This window comes from Hypanus sabinus, chromosome 6 (genome assembly GCF_030144855.1).
Source record: "Hypanus sabinus isolate sHypSab1 chromosome 6, sHypSab1.hap1, whole genome shotgun sequence".
Classification (NCBI taxonomy): domain Eukaryota; kingdom Metazoa; phylum Chordata; class Chondrichthyes; order Myliobatiformes; family Dasyatidae; genus Hypanus; species Hypanus sabinus.
In genome coordinates, this window is record NC_082711.1 from 143,376,201 (window position 1) to 143,400,635 (window position 24,435).

A 24,435-nucleotide genomic window follows, 5' to 3' on the forward strand; every position below is an offset into this window, starting at 1 on the left:
CTGTTTACATTAATCTTGTTGTGCTCCTGCAATTCCCAACAACTCTTTGCCCACCCACCCCGTGACAAAAGGATTGTCGCACTTACCTATGGACTAGGGACACTTTGCTGTGGCTAATGAATACCTTGATGTATCTGGGAAGAAAGACTGTCTTTGAAGGAGGACAGTACTCTCCGAGGAATCTCAGATGGTCACGGAGAATGTGTGAAATCCACAGAAAGTACATCCAGGGTGAGGGTTAGATCCAGGTCACCCCAGCTGTGAGAAAGAAGCTTGGACAGCTGTATCACTAATGGGTGTGGTGGGAGGGTCCCATGTGCCTGTCCAATATTGCCACAAGTTTGGAAATAAATTATAGAAATCTTTTTTACCTTTCATTGTCATAGTTACCTTAAGGTTGTCTGATTTGAGTTTTAATTAAACTTTGGGCCTGTACTCACTGGAGTTTAGAAGAGTGAGAGGGAATCTCATTGAAATGTATCAAATATTGAATGGACTAAATAGTGGATGTAGAGAGGATGTTTCCCATTGTGGGTAAGTCTAGGACCAGAGGGCACAGCTTTGAAAGGAATTTCTTTATCCAGAGGGTAGTGAATCTATGGAATTTGTTGCCAAGATGGCTGCGAAGACAAAGTCATTGAGCATATTTAAAGTGGCGGTTGATGGGTTCTTGATCAGTCCAAGTGTCAAAGGTTACGGGGAGCAGACAGGAGAATGGGGTTGAGAGGGATAATAAATCAGTCATGAAGGAATGGCTAGCAGCCTCAATGGGCTGAATGGCCTAATTCTGCTCCTGTGTCTTCTGGCTTTATGGAAAGGTGATTGAAAACCAAACTGCTTGAGATGTGACATAAAGCAGAAGCACCACAGGTGGATTCTAAAGGAGCTTAAGGCTTCATGTATTTTTGGATTGCCAACTTTGGTTTACTTTTCTGAGGACTTTAGTAACATGACCGACGTCCTCAATGTCCCTGTCAATCAAACCGTCTTGTATCCCTTCTTGAATGTTTTGTGAAGTAGAAATTTGATGTTAATATCCCCAGTGATTACTTCTGTGCAGCCACCACTGCAGTGTCCCGATGAATGTGAATTATTCCGTCGTTGTGAACACTTCTGATACAAGCCTGAAGATTTGGAGGCTCCGGAGATGTAAATTGTAACTTGACTTGTATATGTCTGTATATCTGTAGAAGGGCAGGAAGGTTATCAAACATTACAGCGGGGTATGTGTGCTGAGGGTTGCATTCAGGTAAGTGCAAGGGGTTGCATTTTGGAATGTGAGAGGAGGGATAGGATGTACAGTGAATGGTCAGGCCCTGGGGAATGCTGTGGAAATGAAGGACCAAGGAGTTCAAGTACATAGTATGTTGAAAGCTGTGTCACAGATAAACGTGGTAGTAAAGAACGCGTCTGACATTGCTGGTCTTCGTTAGTCAGGCTGTTGAATATCATACACAATGCTACAAGTTCTGCCCTTACTGAGGAAGCACTTGGAGTTTTGAGCATGATTTTCAAAGTTCAGAATACTTGTATGTCACCATATACTGCTTTGAGTTCATTTTCTTTCAGACATTTACAGGAAAATAAATAAATACAATAAAATTTATGAAAAACTATACATAAGCAAAGATTGAACAACCAACCAATGTGCAGAAAAAGGCAAATCATGCAATTAATAAAGATGAAAAAATACAAACACGAATTGTAGAGTTCTTGAATGCGAGTCTGTAGATGTGGACAAGAGATTCTGCAGATGCTGGAAATCCAGAGCAACTTGCTCACAATGCTGGAGACGGTTCAGTGTTGAGCTGAGGGAAGTTCTCCACACTGATTCCAGAGCCTGATGGTTGTAGGATAACAACTGTTCTTGAACCAGTTAGTGTTAAACCTCAGGCTCCTGTACCCCCTGCTCGATGGTAGTAGTGAGATTTTGGAAGTCCTGTTTTGAGAAGGTCATCATTAAGCTGAAAAGAGTGCAGAGAAGATTTGAGGATGATGCCAGAGCTCGAAGGCCTGTGTTATACAGAGAGGTTGGCTAGGCTAGGAATGTTTCTTGGAACAGAGGAGATTGAGCGGTGACTTTAGAGATGTATAATATCACGAGCGGAGTGGATAGGTGGATGCATGGAGTCCTCTGCCCAGAGCTCAAGTTGAAGGTGAGATGTGAAAGAGATTCACTGTCACACACATGATGGTGCATGTATGGAGTGAGCTGCTGATTGTGACAGGCACAATAACAACATTCAGAAGACATTTGGATAATTATATGGATAGGAAAAGCTTAGAGTGATTTAGGCCAAATGTGGGCAAATGGGACCAATTTGGTGGGGGCACCACTATTGACATGGGTGATAGGGACTGTCTCCACACCGTATACTCTGACCCTGACCCTGGCCTGCTATACATGGGTGATAGGGCTGTCTCCACACTGTATACTCTGACCCTGACCCTGGCCTGCTGTACGTGGGTGGTAGGGACTGTTTCCATACTGTGACTGACCTGCTCTACACTGATGTGTGTTTTTCCCTCTCTGGGAATTTTGAATCTGACACTGGTTGTGCTGCACCTTAACAGTTCCCACTTAAATGGTGCGGAGGTTTCGTACTGTTAACTAATGCAGCAGGTAAAACCCAACAGGAGGGGTAGGGGGAATAAAAGACTTGGGTGTTGGGAATCTAATTAAAACAGTCATTGACAGCACTAAATGTGGAGATTAAAATGGCTTCATTCTCATTTGCTGGATTAACATCACTTAATTATCAGGAACCGTTTCTAATGCACTATTTAATAGGTCAGTACGAGCTAATCAAATTTCCTTGGTTGAGGGAATATCTGAATCCTACGGGAAATAAATGCTGATCTTTTCTTCATTGTTTAGCACCGGTAAATGATGCCAAATAGTGGCACTGAATGTGGAGTTAATGTCAATATCGAAGCTTCTTTACTCCAATTCAACGAGAGATTTCCAGCTAATCTCCTGTATTGACTGAAATTCAAATGTGGGCTATTGGACAAGGTTGCTTTTGGGAGGAATGCCTGAGAAATGTCTCTGCTGAATCCAGCCTTATCCGCTCGGGAAAAGCGATTTGGCTGTTAGAAATCACGGCTGAAGTAAGCCGTACATCTTCAAATAAAGTATAATAAGACCTTATTTATAAATAATGCATTTGCTTAATTTTAATCAACATGGTGCCAGCTTAGGTTATAATGTTTGAAAAGGCAGTGGCAAGATCTTAAACTGTAGAAAAAATACCTAAGACACTAAAAAAACAATTTAAAAAATCATGCATCTCTGAATGTGAAATAAAACACATCTGGTCAGACAGCATGTGTGGTGTGAAGAGCTGAGTTCTTTTCCAGACTTTTGCATGCCCAAGGTCTGGAATGCAACTCAGGATGAATTCAGTAGATTGAAGATTATGGGGAGCTGGTTCCTCTGCTTCCGTATTACCAGCTTTTATATGACAAGTCGTCTATAGTCTAGTACAAAGTAGGAAACCATTACAGTGAGCTCAGCTTCTATACTGCACTCTCTCTGGTCCAATGAAGACCTTTGCTGATAAACTGATGCATTGAATTCCTATCTACGACACTTAAACCTCTGTCTGTGATCATTATGTGAAGCTGTATGCAACGTGTAGTCTGTAGGTGGAGAGAGGGTGCAGAGGAGATTTATCAGGATGCTGCCTGGGTTGGAGAGCATGTCGTGAGGAAAAGGCTGAAGCGAGCTAAGGCTTTTCTCTTTGGAGTGAAGGAGGATGAAAGGTGACTTGTAGTGGTGCAGAAGATCAGAAACAGAATTGGGTTTAATATGACTGGCTTATGTTGTGAAATGGGTTATCTTTATGGCAGTAGTACAGTGTGTGCGTATCCTTCATATCTTCTTCACCAATAGCAAGTTGTTTCTCATCCTCTGCCCCAAAGAGAGAAGCCCTCGCTCACTCAACCGTTCCTCATAGCAAATGTTCTCTAATCCAGCCAGCACCCTGTAAATCCCAACTGCACCCTCTCTAAAGCTTCCATATCTTTCCAGTAATGAGGTGACCAGAGCACAATACTCCAAGTGTGGTCTAGCCAGAGTTTTATAGAACTGCAACATGACCTTGCTGCTGAACTCAATCCCCTGACTATTGAAGGCCAACACACCATACACCTTCTTAACCACCCTATCAACATGCATGGCAATTTTGAGGGATCAATGGACTTGGACCCCAAGATCCCTCTGTTCTTCCAGTCTGCTAAGAATCTGCAGTTAAACTTGTACTCTACCGACAAAGCACAAAGAGCAGATGTTCCAGATTGCCACTAGCCACAGATCTCCAGGCAGAATGTGCTCCATTTGCTGCCACCGTTTGCCTTCTGTGGGCAAGGCAATTCCGAATCCATGTAGCCAATTCCATGGATTCCATGCCTCGGTAGCCTTCCATGGGAAAACTTGTCTAACACTTCACTAAAATCCATATAGACCACATCCGCCACTCTACTTTCCATCAGTTTGTTCTGTCACTTCCCGGGAAAAGTCAGTCAGCCACTTAAGGCACAACCTGCCCCTAACAAAGCCAAGCTGACTGGCCCTAATAAGGACTGTGCTCTTCCAAATGTTCGTAAACCCCATTCCTAAGAATCCTCTCCATTAGTTTGCCCACCACTGACATAGGACTCACTGGCCTGTAATTCCCTGGATTATCCCTATTACATTTCTTAAACAAAGAGCAGCATTTGTTCAACAATTGTAACAATCCTCTGTTACTCCTGTGACCAGTGAGGACAAAAAGATCTCTGTCAATCTCTTCCCTCACCAAGAGTCCTTCATTCTGCATTATTTTAGCGGTTTTTATGCTGCCCATTTTTTTTCAGTCAGTCAATAATGCTTCGTGGGGCTCGTTAGAGATCCCCGGACTGCTGGCTCAAACGTGCTTATCTTTGAATCGAAGATGGAATTGATTTTGGTGAAGCTTCTGTCCCTTTACTGGATTTGTGAGGTTATTCTCTTTATTTCACCTAACTTGCTTTGTGATTTATTTGCCATCGTGCAGGTTAGAAGGAGCTTCCAGGTTTAGCATAAATAATTATCCTGCCTTCTTGCATGTGTTACAAGCCAAAATTACACATGTTTGACACACTAAGGATTGTATACTTACACCAGTTTACCATATGGGATAAAGTTGGCCCCTGAAATCTTTTCCTTTGCAATGGGTGAAAAGCTGAAAGGAATCCTGAGGTGTTTGAACAAGCAGGAGGATTTCCTTGTTGCCACAGAGATGGAAAGCAGTGCTTGACAGGTTATAGAGCCACAATGTCCAGCCGTAATGTAACAAGTGCATTTATGCAATCTGCAGTTGTCAGTTTGATTTTCTGAACTGGCGTGAATGGCTGAGATCTGTCTAGAGAAAAGTGCAAGAGATCTGACAGCCGATGCCATGCTTTTCTCTTCCGGGGATACTGCAGTATTGCTCAATTTTTATCAGGTTGACCAGTATTTGTAGTTATTGTAGAGAGTGGAGGCCTGGAGTGCATGAGAGTTATGTCGAGTGAACAAGTGAATCCTGTTGTGGTGCATCATGACAAACAGAAGTCAGATTGACCAATGGAACCCCTTACGCATGAAATGTTATTCACTTTTTGACGGGTTCTGGCCATCAGTTTTGGACTCGCTCGCTTTCAGAAGTCTCTCATTACCAGCTGTTTCACTCTGATCATTTACCTTTGAAGCTACTTTGAGACAGACTGCAAATGTTACAACAGACATCCAATCATGTGGGGGTGTGAAGACCCTTTGGTGAAAGCTGAATTGGCTGTTGGTGAGTCAAGGTGCCAGAATGCGGCCCAGAGCATTGACTGAAGGTGTGACGGGGTACTCGGCACGCGGGAGGTATCACGGGGGTACTCGGCACGCGGGAGGTGTGATGGGGGCACTCGGCACGCGGGAGGTGTTCATACGAAGGGAATTGATCAAGATCTTCAATGTCTTGGTCTATGTATGAGGAATGGAGGCCATAATTGTGTACAGCTATGGTCTAAACATGTTGTACCCATCTCTTTTCAAGAGAATGTATGTTGACTACTTTCAGTTATTAAAGGACCGTTTGTTGTGCCTGTCAATGGTAATGCTTCCAATCTCTCTGACAAGCCAATGCAGTTAAGTGCCTCCTATGGCATGGATTATAGACCCAAAGGCTACTTTTTGTGTGATATGTGCCCTCCCGTCATTACTGGATTCTTATAATGGTCTACAGTTCAGGCTGGTACAATTTCACTCAAAAGGAATCTGACATGCCGTAGTATCCCCATATCATTGTAGGAGTGAAGGGGAGGCAGTACATTCTATCCTTTGAAGGAGACATGGAAGTGTAAGTCATAGGATAAAGGGTCCAAGTTATCCCTGAATTATTAACTGCCATTCTTTATAGATGGGACCAACTCCCCACTGCACAATTGACTATTCCTGGGTTATGAACGTGCCTGACATTGCTGCAGTCTAGCTTGGAAGGAGGGGGAAGAACCAGTGAAGGAAAAGAAGAGCTGAAGCTGGTACAGGTTACAAGGTGATGGAGCAATGGCCTCTGACCACTAAGCCATGGAGGACTGTCAAGGTGGCATTGTGAGAAGATTGCAGAAGTCCTTGGATTGTAGATGTCAAAATCTTTGTTGATCCATGCCTATCATATCAAAGAGTTGGTAATCCAGCAGGTGATGTGCAGGTTGTGTAATGGGATTGGTTCTGTGATGCAGCCACTCCTGGCCAGGGCTTGGGTCAGAAGGCAGCTGAAAGCTAAGTTCAGGGTAAATTTATTATCTAGACAACCCTGAGATTCATTTTTTTGAAGGCATTCACAGTAAATACAAAGAAATGCCAATAGAATCAATGAAAATCCACACCCAAGCAAAGACGGATGAACAACCAATGTGCAAATGACAATGAATTATGCAAATACAAAAGGAAAAATAAAATAAAACAAATAATATTGAGAACATGAGTTGCAGAGTCCTTGAAAGTGAGTCCAAAGGTTGTGGTATCAGTTCAGTGTTGAGGTGAGTGAAGTTATCCCCTCTGATTCAGGAGCCTGATGGTTGAAGTGTGAAACTTAAGGCTCCTGAACCTCCTTCCTGATGACAACAGCCAGAAGAGCATATGGCCTGGATGGTAGGGGCCCTTGGTGCTTTCTTGTGGCAGTGCGCCTTCTAGATGTGATTGGTGGCCTTACCTGTGATGGGCAGGTGAGGTGATAAACAGCCTGTTGGAGGAGGTAATCTATCAGAATTAAGGGCATCTGCTTGGACACTAAAGGGAGAACAAAAACGTTTTAGTTGGGATCTCAGAGGTTTAAAAAAAACTGATCATTTAAATTCATAGTTGAAAGTTGTGTTTGTATGTAAATATCACTTCATAGTGTATGAAAAATGGTTGCAATTGTGTTTTAATTTTTAAAGTTGTGTACCATGTGTATGATTTGTTATATTTTGAAATAACAGACATTGCTGTTAGTAGGTGGTGACTATTTTTAGTAAGAAATCTTTCCTCTGTAGCTCTATCAGTATTACTTGTCTCACTGATCAGTAAAAGATCCCACAGGCATTACACTCAGCTCAATATCAAAATCCCAGTGTGGGTGTGAAGGCTTTAATTGACTCCTCATCCACAGCCTTTTGTGGAGGCTCTTGATCTGTTATTGTGGTTGTCATCTCTAACCAATTAAATAATTGAGACCTTGTGATATTATTGTGGCATTTTATGCATTCCAGTACAGCTCAAGTCTCTTTATCCAAAATCCCAAAATCTGAAAACCTCCAAAATCCAGTTTCTTTTTAAGCACTGACCTGACATCACAAATGGAAAATTCAACAAGGCGTTGGGAAGGTCCCCAGGTAATGCCCAGGTCTCTGTATCACAGACAGGTCTGAGCAGTGACCTCACACGTGTAATGAACTGAAGTTAATGACAAATAGAGAAACACTGTATAAAGGGAAAAATGAAGATCCTATAGTGTATATGTCAGCGTCAGAGTGAACACATTCCACTTAACGGTATGTTGTTTATGAAACTAGCACAGATCTACCATGATGAACTGAAAATGGAAGGTAAGTGTAAATATTTATCAGGCCGATTGTGGAAATTTAAGAAAAGGCACAGCATTAAATTTTGAAGAAAAAGTGTTCGCAGATCATGAGACAACAGGTAAATTAATTTTTCTTTCCATCCTCCCTTCTTCTATGCCCCACTCTGGCCTGTCACCTCCCCCTGCTGCCCCTCCTCTTTCCTTTCCTCTTATAGTCCACTCATATCAATTCTTTCCTCAGCAGCTTTTACCTGCCTTCACCTACCACCCATCTAGCTATCCTTTTTCTCCTCTTCCCCCCCCCCCCCCACCCCTAACTTTTTATTCAGGTGTCTTCACCTCTCCCTTTCCAGCCCTGAAGAAAGTCTCAACCTGAAACATTGACTGTTTGTTCATCTCCATGGACGCTGCCTGACCTGTGCAAATCCTCCAGCATTTTGTGTGTGTTGCAGAGAAATTCGTTGATGAGTTTGTGAAGATGTCGCTGCTGAACACCAGAGAAAGTCTACAAAGCTGATTGTTTTTATACCTTCCGTAAAGCACTAACACAGTGCACTGTAACCTTTTAATCAAAACATGGCATCGTAGATGGAGACTGAAAGCCTTTGTTGTTTTTTTGTTGTTCAACAAAAGGTGATTGCTACCCTTAGAGATGTAAAGCAGGAGAGAATAATGGTGAAAAACTCCCCTGTGTGGCACTGTCTGGATGCCCTATTGATCAAACGTCCAGCAGGAAATTGATTGCTCTGCGACCTCCTTTACCTGACATACCCTTTTGGGAGCAGGCTATTAATACTTTCAGAAACCTCGGCTGTGACCTTGTCATTAAAAAGTGATCGATAAGGCCGAGCACTTGAACATGGAGATGGTGGATTACCGGTGAACAATGACACTGAGTATTGACTGTTTCAGTCTGGAACCGTTTCTGGGTGGAAGTAGATTGCCATGGAGAATGACAGTGAGAGCACCGAGCTGCTGCATTGATATTTCAGTTTGGTTGGTATTTAGTTCATTGTCCTCATTGATTTTCTGCTGTAGACAACCGGTCTGATGTGCTTTGCTAGGAGCTATGGAAGAGTTGTCTTCAGCTGTTGGCAGGGTGTAGATCATAGAGTCATAGAACAATACAGCACAGAAACAGATCCTACGGCCCATCTAGTCTGTGCTGAATCATTTAAACAGCTACTCCCATCGACCTGCAACGGGACCATAGCCCACCACACCCCTACCATCCACGTACCTCTCCAAACTTCTCTAAAACGTTGAATCGAGCTTGCATGTACCACTCACACTGGCAGCTCGTTCCACACTCTCATGACTCAGTTGACTGACACAGATGAACCATGAATGGCTCTCCATGTCTCTCTTTAAATGTCCAGAGGTTGAATAGCAAACTAATACGATACAGAAGCAGCTGCTTCCCTTTTAAACAGATCAACAGTTTCTCATTCTCCAGCTATACTCTTCCTCATTTTTAAGAACGTTGCCAGTTATTGTCAAAATTGAGATTTTAGTTTTATTTTTAGGTTCCGGATGTTGTTGGCATTCATTGTCTATCACCAATTGCCGTTGAAAAGGTGATGAAAAGCTGCAGTCTTGTGTTGGAGGTACTTTTGGAGAAGGAATAGACCCAGTGACAATGAAGGGATAACAATACATTTCCGTGGCTGTGGTGGGCTACTTGGGGAAGAACCCAGTAGGTTGTGGTTATTGTGTTCCATTGCATCTGCTGCACATCATTCCCTCAGTGATAGATATTGGTCTGGGTCGGTGTGGCGGGCAGCCTGGGCCAGAGTGGCCAGTGGTCTGGGCCGGTGTGACTGGTATGGCCGGTGGTCTGGGACAGTGACTGTAATGTTTATTCTGTTGTCTGCCAGTGGTGGAGGGAATGAATATTTGGGGTAGTTGACTGGGTGCCAGTCGAGTGGACTGTTTGGTTATGTGTGGTGTTGGCCTGCCCAGGTGTTGCTAGAGTTGCACTCATCCACTCATTCTGTGATGCTCCTGACTCGTGCCCTGGCAGATGTTGGAAGGGTTTTCAGGCGAGTCCCTTTTTGCAGCCGTGGCATTTATGTGGCTTGTCTAGTTGAGCTTCTAATCAGTAGTGTTGATGGTGGGGCACTTGGTGTTGGCAGTACCATTGAATGCCAGGGATATGTTGCTCTAGTTACTTCCTGGTGCCAGTGTTCCATCCCACTCGTAATATTGTCCAGGTATTTCACCAGGCTGAAAGTACGCTGGCTGGTTGGTGGTGGTTTATTATTGTCACATACAGTGAAAAGCCTGCTTTGCTTACTGTTCATACAGATCAAGTCCCACAGCTCATGTTTGTACGTTGTCCAGTGAAAGCAGTGGTGACACAGAAATGAAACCACCATTTGACTGAGTGTGGCATCGATAAGCACTGCCAAATGGAAGTTGACATCGAGAAAAGTGATTACTCAGTCTGGTTGTTGACCAATTATCGCAACTCCAGGACATTGCTGCAGGAATCCCTCAGGGCAAAGTCCCTGGCCCAACCATCTTCAACACTTCAAAGTCAGAAGTAAAAATTTTACTGAGGTTCACACAACTTTCAGTTCCACTCGCTGCTCCTCATCAAGGCCGTTGCTGCAGTTAACAGAACTGCATTCAGCCCTTGCTTTGGTCACTGGGCAGCTTTGCCTCATAACGAAGTTGCTTTCATTAGATAACGGGAGCAGAGCATTGCGTTACAATTCGATGATGTCCACAGCAGAGGAAGAGAAGCTCAGAGGAGGGCTGAAATTGAATGTACCAGGAGTTTCATGTAGTTTGGATTAGGTTTTGGGAGCTGTGTGCTGGAAGGCAGAGTTTGGTAGATCAGCTACAGTACATGAAAGGTTTTGTCCAAAGAACAGAGTGATCGATTGCTTCTGGGGTTACTGACATTGTCTCTTGAAAGCTCCCTGTGTGCCCTTGAGAAGGGTTTTGGCCAATAACCTTGCATATTCATTTACTTTCCAATGAATGTTTAATGTATAAAAAGCAATCACATGAAGAACACATCCAGTGTCATTACCTGACAGGTCAGAAAGCGCTTTGTAACTTGGCTTTTAGATGAAGATTACCACTATAAAAATACCCTAAAGTAAAACATTGAAAGGTCGCCATTAAGCAACAGTAATAAAGGAATCTATGTCAACAGACCTTGGGCCAGATTGGATTTTGATATTGAAATCCATTTTGAATACTGTGGTATATTAACATTTCCAGTGGTTTACATGTGGATGTGTTGGAGCAAGACTGAGATTGGAATTTGTAAATGGAAAACAATCGCAGGTTAAAATGGTATTGGGGATTAAGAGAGGAGTAATATTACCAGACTTTGAGATACTGAGTTTTTGTTAGTGGAGATGGGAATTTGATTTTAAAAGGACATAGCTTGTTTTTATTATATTTCAACCAATCAGTAAAGCAAACCTGCAATAACAAATTGCCAATGTTTGTGTGTTCATGTTTCTCTATCATAAAATATTTCATGGATCAGAGACTCCAGTATTTTATGGAATACCAAGGAATCGACATCACATACCTACAGTTTAGCTGGAAAAAGGGGCGGTGATGTACACAAGAGTCTTTTAGTTAGTTTTGTGTCAAATATTAATTGAAACAAACTGGGAAAATGTTGAATGAAGTTAAAGGGGAGGTTTTCTAAAGCATGAAATTAAACAATTTCAACTAATTCATATGAAGGATGGCTGAAGCACGCCAGTTGCTGTTGCCACAAGTCTGGAGTGTCCTGATTGCATTTGGGATAGTCAAAGGAGTCACCGTTTTGCCCTGATGGAAGGTTTGAATACAAGGTCGAAATTAAAAGTGAGAAATAAGATTTAAGTACAAAGGTAACCAAGTTGTGGAAAGAATTACCTGGAAGACTGTCATAATTGTTGAACTGAGATGTTTGGTTGTCTCTATACAGTGGAGGACCTGAGGGATGTGATCAGAAAGAAATGGGTTTGGATTAATCGATGAATGTTGAACTGGCTTGTTTTACTGACAGCTTTGTGTTCCTTCAGCACTCACTTATTATCGTATAGTAAATAATGAGTGAAGGTGTCTAATAACTTAGAACACTGAAACTTGTTTTAGCTCCCACCTATGAGCCGGAGTTCGTGATACCTCTGGAGTGACGCCAGTTGAGTACCATTTTTGCAGTACCATGAGGACTGAGCCAAGTAGAAGTGAATTTAGATCATGTAAAATGTTTGCAATTAATGTTTTAATTCTGATCTGTATAACTGCAGATTTCCATCCATTCGTTGAACAACTTCCATTGTATACCCTCACTATGGCTGAAACAAAACCTGACTGGGCTGTTAGAACCAACAGAGCATCTGAAGACCAACAGGTAATTCTTCAGGATATTATTTTCATGACTTTCTTTCAAGAGGTCAGATTGGCCAATCAATGAAGTAAAGGCAGGAGCAGTTTGCTAGATGTCCGAGAGAATCACTCTGGGTCTGCCAGTGTCCTGCTGCAGTGTGTAAATGTCGATCTCAGAACAGTGACTTGGTTCCTCTCCTCACGAAGCAGGAAGATAACAGGAAATCATTGTTTCTCAGTTTCCCCTCGGTAGTGGGATGGAGTGGAGCTGGTCCATTCCCAGTCTCGGCTCTGGGGCTCCAAACTAAGGGGATACATTTCACAGAGCATTGAACAGTACAGCTCAGTGTGGGTCCTTCAGCTGATCTTTTAACCTACTCTACCACCAATTTAACCTATCCTACATGGCCCATAGCCCTCCAGTTTTCCTTCACCCATGTGCCCATCTACATCTCTCTTAAATATTCCTAAAGTATCAGCCTTGACCCCCACCCTCACAGTGCATTCCAAGCACCTACCATTCTGTTTAAAAACAACGCTTTGACATGTCCCCTGAACTCTCCTCCATTCACTAGAAAAGGAAGTAGAGTTGGGATCCTGAACTATCCAGAAGCCTGTGGTCAGGCATTGTTTGGTGGAAGCAGTTTTGTCTTGGACTGGGCCCTGATGTTTTTCAGGGGTAGACAAGCAAGTTTGTGCGTGTACCAGGTCAAGTGTGGACAGCACGGCAGCACGAACCTTCCCCTTCTGAAATGGTGCAGATTGCCTGAGGGTGGAGTGATATGGGAGAATAGATATGTATCTTTGGTCTGACTAGTACCGTGATTATGTACAAGTGATGTTCCATTAATTTTGTTTCCAGAGTCCCTTCCACTACATGTCCCTGAGAATGCAGGATGTGGCTGGTGATGGTGGTGTGTTGAAAGAAGTTCTGCGGCCTGGCTCAGGCAGTGTAATTCCATCTACCGCATCGGTCTCTGGTAGGGTCAGTCACTGGGTTTCCTGAACTCTGCATTTCAAGACTGGGGCGATTATGTTGTGCCTTACTCTGGATGGGCTCAGTGAACTGAGAGGCACTGCTTGGAAATGAGGAGCTTCCCATTTGCCTTTAGTTATAGTTCCCCTTTCCCCAGCTGTGGATCATTCAATCATAAGGTGACACAACTGAGGAAAGGGTCTCTGGTTTCGGCCTGGTCTCAGTAAATGACTGGACAGCTGAGGAAAGGGTCTCTGGTTTCGGCCTGGTCCCAGTAAATGACTGGACAGCTGAGGAAAGGGTCTCTGGTTTCGGCCTGGTCCCAGTAAATGACTGGACAGCTGAGGAAAGGGTCTCTGGTTTCGGCCTGGTCTCAGTAAATGACTGGACAGCTGAGGAAAGGGTCTCTGGTTTCGGCCTGGTCCCAGTAAATGACTGGACAGCTGAGGAAAGGGTCTCTGGTTTCGGCCTGGTCTCAGTAAATGACTGGACAGCTGAGGAAAGGGTCTCTGGTTTCGGCCTGGTCCCAGTAAATGACTGGACAGTTGAGGAAAGGGTCTCTGGTTTCGGCCTGGTCTCAGTAAATGACTGGACGGTTGAGGAAAGGGTCTCTGGTTTCGGCCTGGTCTCAGTAAATGACTGGACGGTTGAGGAAAGGGTCTCTGGTTTCGGCCTGGTCCCAGTAAATGACTGGATGGCTGAGGAAAGGGTCTCTGGTTTCGGCCTGGTCTCAGTAAATGACTGGACAGTTGAGGAAAGGGTCTCTGGTTTCAGCCTGGTCCCAGTAAATGACTGGACAGTTGAGGAAAGGGTCTCTGGTTTCGGCCTGGTCTCAGTAAATTACTGGACGGCTGAGGAAAGGGTCTCTGGTTTCAGCCTGGTCTCAGTAAATGACTGGACGGCTGAGGAAAGGGTCTCTAGTTTTGGCTTGGACTTAGTAAATGTCTGGATGGCAGTCAGGCTGCTTGAGCCAGCAGTTCCCGTAATGGAGCAAGAACTCTGTACTCATACAAACATAGAAAACCTACAGCACAATACAGGCCCTTTGGCCCACAAAGCTGTGCCAAATGTGTCCTTACCTTAGAAATTACTTAGGGTTACCCATGGCCCTCTATTTTTCTAAGGTCCATGTACCTGTCGAGGAGTCTCTTAAAAGATCCTATCGTATTGGCCTCCACCACCATCACCAGCAGCCCTTTCCATGAACTTACCACCCTGCGTTTTTTAAAAAAAACTTACCCCTGACATCTCCTCTGTACCTACTTCCAAACACCTTAACACCGTGCCCTCTTGTGCTAGCCACTTCAGCTCTGGGGAAAAAGCCTCTGACTATCCACACAATCAATATCTCTCATCATCTTGTACACCTCTATCAGGTCACCTCTCATCCTCCGTTTCTCCAAGGATAAAAGGCCGAGTTCACTCAATCTATTCTCATAAGGCATGCTCCCCAATCCAGGCAACGTCCCTGTAAATCTCTTCTGCACCCTTTCTATGGTTTCCACATCCTTCCTATAGTGAGGCGACCAGAACTGAGCACAGTACTCCAAGTGGGGTCTGACCAGGGCCCTATATAGCTGCAACATTACCCCTTGGCTCCTAAACTCAATTCCACAATTGATGAAAGCTAATACACCGTACGACTTCTTAACCACAGAAATAACTTGTGCAACAGCTTTGAGTGTCGTATGGACTTGGACCCCAAGATCCCTCTGATCCTCTACACTGCCGAGAGTCTTACCATTAATACTATATTCTGCCATCATATTTGACCAACCAAAATGAACCACCTCACACTCATCTGGGCTGAATTCCATCTGCCACTTCTCAGCCCAGTTTTGCATCCTATCAATGTCCCACTATAATCTCTGACAGCTCTCCACACTATTCACAACACCCCCAACCTTTGTGTCATCAGTAAATTTACTAACCCATCTCCCCACTTCCTCATGCAGGTCATTATAAAAATCACGAAGAATAGGGGTCCCAGAACAGATCCCTGAGGCACAACACTGGTCACCGGCTTCCATGCAGAATATAACCCGTCTACAACCACTTTTTGCCATCTGTGGGCAAGCCAGTTCTGGATCCACAAAGCAATGTCCCCTTTGATCCCATGCCTCCTTACTTAATCAATAAGCCTTGCATGGGGTACTTTATCAAATGCCTTGCTGAAATCCATATACACTACATCTACTTGTGTATCAATGTGTTTAGTCACATCCTCAAAAAATTCGATCAGGCTCTTAAGGCACGACTTGCCTTTTACAAAGCCATGCGGACTATCCCTAATGATATTATGCCTCTCCAAATGTTCAAAAATCCTGCCTCTCAGGACCTTCTCCATTAACTTACCAACCACTGAAGTAAGACTCACTGGTCTATAATTTCCTGGGTTATCTCTACTCCCTTTGTTGAATAAGGGAACCACATCCGCAACCCTCCAATCCTCCAGAACCTCTGCCGTCCCCATTGATGATCATCGCCAGAGGCTCAGCAATCTCCCATAGTAACCTGGGGTACATCTCATCTGGTCCCGGTGACTTATCCAACTTGATGCTTTCCAAAAGTTCCAAAAGATCCTCTTCCTTAATATCCACATGTTCAAGCTTTTTAGTCCATTGTAAGTCATCCCTACAATTGCCAAGATCCTTTTCCTTAGTGAATACTGAAGCAAAATATTCATTAAGTACCTCTGCTATCTCCTCCAGTTGCATACACACTTTTCCACTTGAGTAGAGATGGTAAATTGTGGGCATATCAAGTGGCATAGGTTGTGTTAATTAAATTCTTACCCCAATGCCCACCCGTGTCTACAGTGTGAGGATTGGTAACGAAGGGGGTTCAGTTTAACCCACTCAAGACAACGTTTAACACAATCATTGACCGATCTTGTTTATGTTAGATTTAGCTAGTAAAGGGGGAGAAGCAAGCAGACAAAACACCCAGCTTGCTTTTGCAAAGTGCTGAACTGGCTGACGTTCACAGCCCCCTGCCTCCCCTGACTGTTTCTGGCAGAGCTTCTGCCCTGAATCACAGTGTTCTGTACTTGTTTGGGTGAAGGGCTCAGCAGCATTGCCTGTGGTTGTAATGGCCACAGTGGCTGAATCGTCTGAACCAGACGTCGGCAACCTGTGGCTCCAGAGCCACATGCGGCTCTTTGATCTCTGTGATGCGGCTCCCCGTGGTTTGTTAGCTTTTGAAATGTAATTCGAAATTTGAAGATTATGGTGATCTTGTACTTTGCGGAGACACCGTTTCCTGGCACATCCGAACAATTAGCCACCGTTCCGACTAAGGGAGATAGCCTACGGGGGTTTGTGAGTACGTGTCTTTTGGAGCATCCGCGCCCATGGGGACGGGTTGAGGGAGGCTTTAAAGCAAGGCTGTTCGAATAAAGTTACCTTTGACTGCAGTCTTTATTTTAGCGCTGCGTGTAGCGCTACATCGCTACAACGTGTTTTTTATCGCTATTAATATACATCACAACTGCCAATGCCTGACACCCGCCAGTGCGCGCTTTCTTTTAATTCTTCGATCCAAGGTAGGCTACCTATGTAGTAACCTTCAACCCAACGTCTTTTTTTCGGAGTTCAAAATGTTTTTGTTGCATGCAGAAATGTAATTTCGTTTTCTCTGCAGGAGTTCATCAATTTCAAAAATGCAACACATTATAGTTTGTTTATACATAGCATAAAGGCAAAAAAAACCCGTTGTATGCAGTGTTATTTCGTTTTGTGGCTCCCAGTGTTTTCTTTTCTGTGGGAAATGGGTCCATATTGGCTCTTTTAGTGGTAAACGTTGCCGACCCCTGGTCTGAACCCTTTGAATCTGCTTGTCACCTTCCTCGGCTGAGCTTGCATCTCAGCTTTGTTTTTTTCTCCATTCACCTTTCTTGCAGTTCATTACAGTGCCTACAGTGAATACACAGACAGGCCCTTCGATTCCAACATGCAGAGGAATACACCGAGGTTCATGAAGATTGGTCAAGGTACGTATTGTCTGTGGTGTGGGGACCCTTGCTGATGCCATCGAGAGTGGCCCATCACAAACTGGCATTGCAGTGCTGCGCTGCTGCCATTTGTAACTTGCCTGAACTGGGGGTATGATACTGCTGCATGTTCTCATCTTGCTGCCCAGCAAACAACAGTACTCCAGTTTCTACATGACAAGTGAAAAGGGGTGATTAAAGTGAGAAAATGGTGCGCACAGTAGATTACTGAGGACATTGTCATTGTGAATTACCCAATTTTGCTCTTGTTGTTGCTCTTGGTGAAAAGGCAAAAACTGGAAGCGAGTGGTTCTGTGAACTGATTTCTGTCTTGTGGATTGAAGCCAATCCAATTCCATTCAGCAACTTGAAATCTGGGATCTTTCATGTGTTACTGCTGGGCACAAAGCAGGTGCTGTTTCTCTGCTGGCCGTCTCAGATGGACCTGTGTCCGCTTGTGGCCGTCTCAGATCGACCTGTGTCCGCTTGTGGCCGTCTCAGATCGACCTGTGTCCGCTTGTGGCCGTCTCAGATCGACCTGTGTCCGCTTGTGGCCGTCTCAGATCGACCTGTGTCCGCTTGTGTCCGTCTCAGATCGACCTGTGCCCGCTTGTGTCCGTCTCAGATCGACCTGTGCCCACTTGTGTCTGTCTCAGATCGATCTGTGTCCGCTTGGTGGTGTGGCCGTCTCAGATCGATCTGTGTCCACTTGGTGTTGTGGCTGTATGCTGTTGGTTAGTGACATGGGTGGTAGAGGTTGGAGTAAGTTTGCTGAGGTCTGTGGGCATCAGCCTTGTGAGTAATGTGCATTAAAGGCTGAGGTGGCAGAATCCCTACACCAATCAACTCTTCCTTCTGGCAGTGATCACCATCACTAGAGTCTCACTGATATAAACTAGACGGTAAGCAGAATATTTCTGAAGACGAGATTGCTGATGCTTAAATGAAGAGCAGCAAGAAAAGTATGGAGGAACTCAGCGGGTCAGGCAGCATCTGTGGAGGAAAATGAAAAGGTGATATTTCAGATTGAAATCATTCATCTGGACTCCTTTGGTTCTGATCAAGGGTCTTGACCTGAAACATCAACTGTACGTTTCCTTTCAAAGTGGACTCCATCTTTGTGTTCCTGCACTTAGTCTGCTGCCAATGGAAGTAAGGTTTTATGAAGGCTGGTTGGGGACTTCTGTGTGCTTTCTCTAACCGTAAAATCAAAGTAGCAATTGTACAGACTTCAAAGCAAGGGACCAGGTATTATTCTTGTACTAGTTGCAGGCCATTTGAGATGGGATCTTAACATACTAAGGGGTTATTCTGAGCACAAATCCTCTTGGGTGCTGTATGAAGCCGCTGAAGTTTAACTCTGTGCTTCTGTTCACCCCCAGCCTCTCAAAGTGACCTTGAATTTGCAGCAAACCTGCGCTGAGAAATCAGGGTATTTTTGAGACAGCACTGATCACCCAGCTCCAGGTTATCCGTGGTGCGCTAGTGCCATCTAGGCATAAAACCCAAGTACTTCACCTCCTGGATTGTCATGTATTTGAACAAAAAGCTGCTCTTGTCATCAATAAAACATTCTGAGATCCTCAATTCCCAATATTTTTCAAGTTGGGCAGTTAGGTTTTCTTGGTAGCCTAAATGTAGGGTAGTGTGCTTTAATAATGAAAGGAAATGTTATCGTGTGTGTCTGTGTGTCTGTGTGTGTGTGTGTGTCTCTCTTCCGACACTGACCTGGACCGCTGAAGGCACTGTCTTCTCTGACAGTCACTGTGAAGCAAGGCTATGCAGTCTTTGCCTTCAACTTGCCACTAAATTGCCCGCTTCATTGTCCTGTGATGGTAACCTAGAGTGCCGCGCCTGACGTGGAGCCGTGTATTGAAGCACTGTAAACTGAAGTTACTTGGTAGCACTTCCCTCACTGAGGTCAAAAAATTACTAAACATACAAGACAATAAAGTCCTTTGCAAGGAGCTGTAGAAGCCATACACCACTATATTCAGCAATGCCAGAAATTGAGATTTGAGGCATTGGACCTGTTATAACATGTCTTTTTTTGTTCTGATTTTTTGGACAATTAAGTAATTTATTATTTTTGTGTATGTTGTTTGTATGATACAATGTGTTTGTGATTATGCAGCAAGTTGGATTTTCTTTGCATCTGTGCATGTATGTACTGAGGCAAATGATAATGAACTTGACATTGACTTTAACAGCTGATACTGGGTGAGGTGGATTCATCTTAATTCTGCTGCAAGTCAACTGCTTTTAAGTAACAGTGGGTCATTTGAACCCTTGGTCCTACCATTCAACTGGTTTATAATTCCAATTCTGATCCCAGTTCCGATGTGTGGGTCCACAGCCACCTCCTGTGCCTAGATGAGGCCACCCTCAGGGTGGAGGCCCACCACCTTGTATTTTGTCTGGCTAACCTCCAATCTGATAGTATAAATACCGATGTCTCCTTTTGATAAACACATTTTCCCTCCCCCTTCCTCTATTCCCCACTCTGACCTTTTACCTCTTCTTACCTGCTTATTACTTACCCTGGGTCCCCTCCTCCTTCCCTTTCTCCTTTGGCCCATTCTCCAGCCCTTGACCTTTCACATCCCAGCTTCACCTGTCACCTTCCAACAAGTGCCCTTCCCCTCCCTCCACCTTTTAGTTCTGGCATTTTCCCACTGCCTTCTCAGTCCTGAAGAAGGGGGGTCTCAGCCTGAAACATCGACTTTCTATTCTTTCCATAGATGCTGCCTGACCTGCTGAATTCCTCCAGCATTTTGTGTGTTTCTTTATACTGTTCGTTTCTTTGAATTCCTGTTGTTCCCAAACCTCCTCCCCCACCCCATTGTGAATATGTGTAGGAGGCTTCCAGAACCTGCTACAATGGAGAAATCCAAAGATTTACAGCCTAGAATTAAGCTACTACTTGCTAATCCTAAATAGTTAACCCTTTTCTTTTAAGAAGTTCTAATCTTTCCAATAGTGGAAATGTCCTTCCATTGATATTGTGTCCTAGCTGTCTATGTGATATGCAAGACAGGACAGTCCGATATGGAGAGCAAGCTGGTGCCCACGTAGCAGGGTCTCCCTCTCCATGCTACTGATGAATCCAAAGGAATGGCAGAGACCGATACAGTTTGACATCAGCAGCATTGCAGGAGTTGCCAGACAGCGTTGAACTCAAAGTAGGATTGTCTGAGAGGCTCCAGCTCTGGATTTTTCCTGGGAGTTTACTCCTGAAGCCTTTCCCATGAATGGGCATAGCAGCAGAGGTTTCAGGTCAGATTTTTCCTTCTCCTACATGAGCTGCCAACCACAGCTGAAGACCCCCATCTGCCTGAAGCATCTGGTTTTAAGGAACCAGTGACCGACCTTTACCCCTTCTCCTGTCAATAGAAATGGTTGCATCAGGGTTCGTAGCTAAGTCACATTTGGGAGCTGGACTTTGTTGTTGAAGGCTACTGAGACACACGGCTTTGAGAGCACTGAATAGGTAGTGGGAGCTTATCTCCATTACCTCCTTGTCTGTGACAACCTTAAGGAACCAAAGTACATGTATGTCACCAGATACCACCCGAGTTTCATTTTCATGTGGGCATTTGCAGTAAATATAAACAAACACAATCAAATCAATGAAAAATAACACAGAACAAACTGGACAAATAACCAAGTGCAAAATACAACAAATTGTACAAAGCAAAAAGGAAAATGGAAACAAGATGATAAATAATTATTGAGAACGTCAGTTGTAGAGTCCTTGACAATGAGTCCATGGGTGAGAAATCAGGCCATCGTTGGGGTGAGTGAATTTATGCACTCTTGTTCCATAGCCTGATGGTTGAAGGCAAATAACCGTTCTTGAACCTGGTGGCCTGGGACCCAAGGTTCCTGTGCTTCCACCCCGATGGAAGCAGCGAGAAGAGAGCATGGCCTGGATGGTGGAATAAACCTTGATGATGGATGCTGCTTTTTTGTGACAACAAGCTTTGTAGATGTGTTCAGTGGTTGAAAAGGCTGTATCTGTGATGGGCCAGGCTGTATTATTGTAGGCTTTTCCATTCAGGGGCACTGGTGTTTCTCAAACAGACCATGATGCAACCAGCAGCACCCTCTCCACTGCACATCTACAGAAGCTTGTCAGGGTTTTAGATGACAATGACATGCTGAACCTTCACAAACTTATAAGAAAGTAGAGACTCTGCTGTGCCTGCTTTGTAGTGGCACGTGTGTTGGACTCAGCCAGATCCTCTGAAATGGTAACGCTGAGTTATTGACCCACTCCACCTCTGATCCTCTAATGAGGACTGGCTCATGGACCTCTGGTTTCTCATCCTGTAGTCAATAATCAGCTCTTTGCTTTTGCTGACATTGAGTGAGAGGTTGTTTTCGTGGCGCCATTCAGCCAGCTCCCTTCTCTCTGCTGATTCGTCACCACTTTTGATTTGGCCTACGTCAGTGCTGCCATCAGCAAATTTAAATATGGCATTGGAGCTCTACTTAACCCTACAGTCATAAGTATCAAATGAGTTGAGCAGGGGCTAAGCACACAGCCTGTGGTGCACCTATGATTGTGGAGGAGGTATGTGGCCAAACTGAACTGACTGAGATCTTCAAGTGAAGAAATCAAGGTTCTAGTTGCACAAGGAGGTATTGAGACTTGGGTCTGGGGTCCTGTTGAATAGTTTTCATGGGATAGTAGTGTTCAATGCAGAGCTACAGTCAAGAGCATCTTGAAGTATGCATTTTCACTGTCAGATGTTCCTGTGTTGACTGAAGAGCCAATGAAATGGTGTCTGCTCTTGACCTGTTGTGACAGTAGGCAAATTAGAGCTGATCTAAGTTGCTCCTCAGGCAGGAATTGATATATTTCATCACCAACTTCTCAAAGCACTTCATCACAGTGGATGTATGTGTTACTGGACAATGGTCATTCTTCTTGAATGTCATAACCTCCTACAGAGTTAAACCTTGCAACACAGAGGACAGAAGAGTTTCGCTTCCAGATGGGCTTGATGCCTTCTGTGTTTGCTTTGACACCAGAACAGAGAGGAACCATCACATGCCTCCATGTCTCCCAATGTCACAGTATCTGAAAATGACATGCGGCTGCCTTCAAGAGAGTGAATCCAAGGAAAGCATCCAGTCCGGATGGTGCACCTGGCCGAGTACTGAAGGCCTGTGCCAACCAGCTGGCTGGTGTATTCATGGATATCTTCAACCTCTCAATCTGGCAATACCCATCTGCTTCAATCATACCAGTGCCCAAGAAGAGCATGGAACCTGTCTAAATGACTATCGCCCAGTGGCATATATCCACAGTGATGAAGTATTTTGAAAGGCTGGGGTTGAAGCACATCAGCTTCTATCTGAATGGCAACTTGGATCCACTCCAAGCAACATCTACAGCAGATGCCATCTCATTGGCTCTTCACACAACCCTAGAACATCTGGACAGCAAAGATGCTCTCTTTGCATATGATGTTCTCTTTGCATACATAGGATCAATTACAGCTCAGCATTTAATTCCATCACCCCGTCCAAACTAATCAGTGAACTCCCAAGACGAGGGCCTCAACCGATTGGATCCTATATTTCCTCACTTTTACACCCCAGTCATTTTGGATTGTGGAGGTGTTTTTGCCAATCTCCATCAGCCCAGGATCAGCACAGGGATGTGTACTTAGCCCCCTGCTCTACTCACTTTACACCTATGACTGTGTAGCTAAGTAGAGCTCCAACTCCATATAGAATTTTGCTGATGACACCATTGTTGTGGGCTGAATCAAAAGGGGGTGATGAATCAGCATACAGGAAGGAGACTGAAAATTTGGCTAAATGGTGTAAAAACAACAACCTCTCACTCAATATCAGTAAGACCAAGGAACTGATTGTAGACTGAGGAGAAAGAAACCAGAGGTCCTTGAACTAGTAATCATTAGAGGTGGAGAGGATCAGTAACTTTAAATTCCTGGATGTCACTATCTCAGAGGACCTGTCCTGAACCCATCATATAAATATAATTGCAAAGAAAGCACAACAGAGCCTCTTCTTCCTCAGGAGTCTGGAGATTCAGCATGTCACCAAAAAACGTTGGCAAACTTCTAAAGATGTGAGGTGGAAAGTGCTGACTGGCTGCATTACAGCCTGGTATAGGAACACCAATGCCTTTGAGTGGATAATCCTACAAAAGGTAGTGGATTCGACCCAGTGCATCACGGGTAGAGCCCTCCCAACTCGAATGAAGATGAGCACATCTTCATGAATCATAGACATTGAAAAGCAGCACCTATCTTCAAAGATCCTCACCACCCAGGCCATGCTCCTTTCTGCCATCAGGTGGAAAGTACAGAGCCTCAGGAATCACACCACCAGGTTCAAGAACAGTTCCTACCCCTCAACCATCAGGCTCTTGAACAAAAGGGGATAGCTACACTCATTCTACTTCTGGTGTTCTCATAACCAGTGGTCTCACTTGAAGAACTCTTTATCTTGTTATTTTATGCTTGGTGTTCGGTTGCTATTCATTTATATTTGCATTTACACAGTTCATTGTCAACTGCTCTGTAGATTTGCTAAGTATGCCCACAGATAAAGAATCTCAGGGTTGTATGTGGTGATGTGTATTTACTCTGATAATAAATTTTACTTTGAACTTTTGAACTTTGGGCACCGGTATAATTAAAGCCTGCTTGAAGCAGGTGGGTACCTCAGATTGCCAAAGTGGGAGTTTTCCGATAGCAGTGAATATTACATTAAGTTGATTAGCACAGGTCTTCAGCACCCATCCAGGTTCACTATTGGGCCAGAAGCTTTTCGCAGGTTCATCCTCCTGAAGAATGTTCTCACGACAGCAATCTGAAATCCCCGAAGCATTCGGGGCTGTGGGTGTTCATGAAGATGCCTCTATGTTTTGTCAATCAAAGTGATCATAAAAGGCATTGAGGTCATCTGGGGGCAAAAACTTATTGCCACTTATGTCACTGTTTTCACTCTGTAGGAGGTGATAGCATTCCAGCCCTGCCTTGGCTGTCGAGCATCGTCCTGTGATTTAAGTTTGGTACAGGCTTGCC

At 44.3% G+C, this 24,435-nt stretch overlaps 1 protein-coding gene across 10 annotated transcripts in view; it reads left to right on the plus strand.

Moving 5' to 3' along the window:
• The window catches only part of fkbp6 (FKBP prolyl isomerase 6), an 87,976-nt gene that overhangs the window by 7,281 nt on the left and 56,260 nt on the right, over positions 1–24,435 (plus strand). For 9 of the 10 annotated variants that reach the window (XM_059973093.1, XM_059973089.1, XM_059973090.1 and 6 more), the window contains exons 2-4: positions 12,323–12,426; positions 13,264–13,381; positions 17,279–17,368. In XM_059973093.1, coding sequence (XP_059829076.1) covers positions 12,323–12,426; positions 13,264–13,381; positions 17,279–17,368 — 312 coding nt within the window. The remainder of the gene's footprint in view (positions 1–12,322; positions 12,427–13,263; positions 13,382–17,278; positions 17,369–24,435) is intronic. The other variant, XM_059973097.1, reaches the window with a different exon arrangement.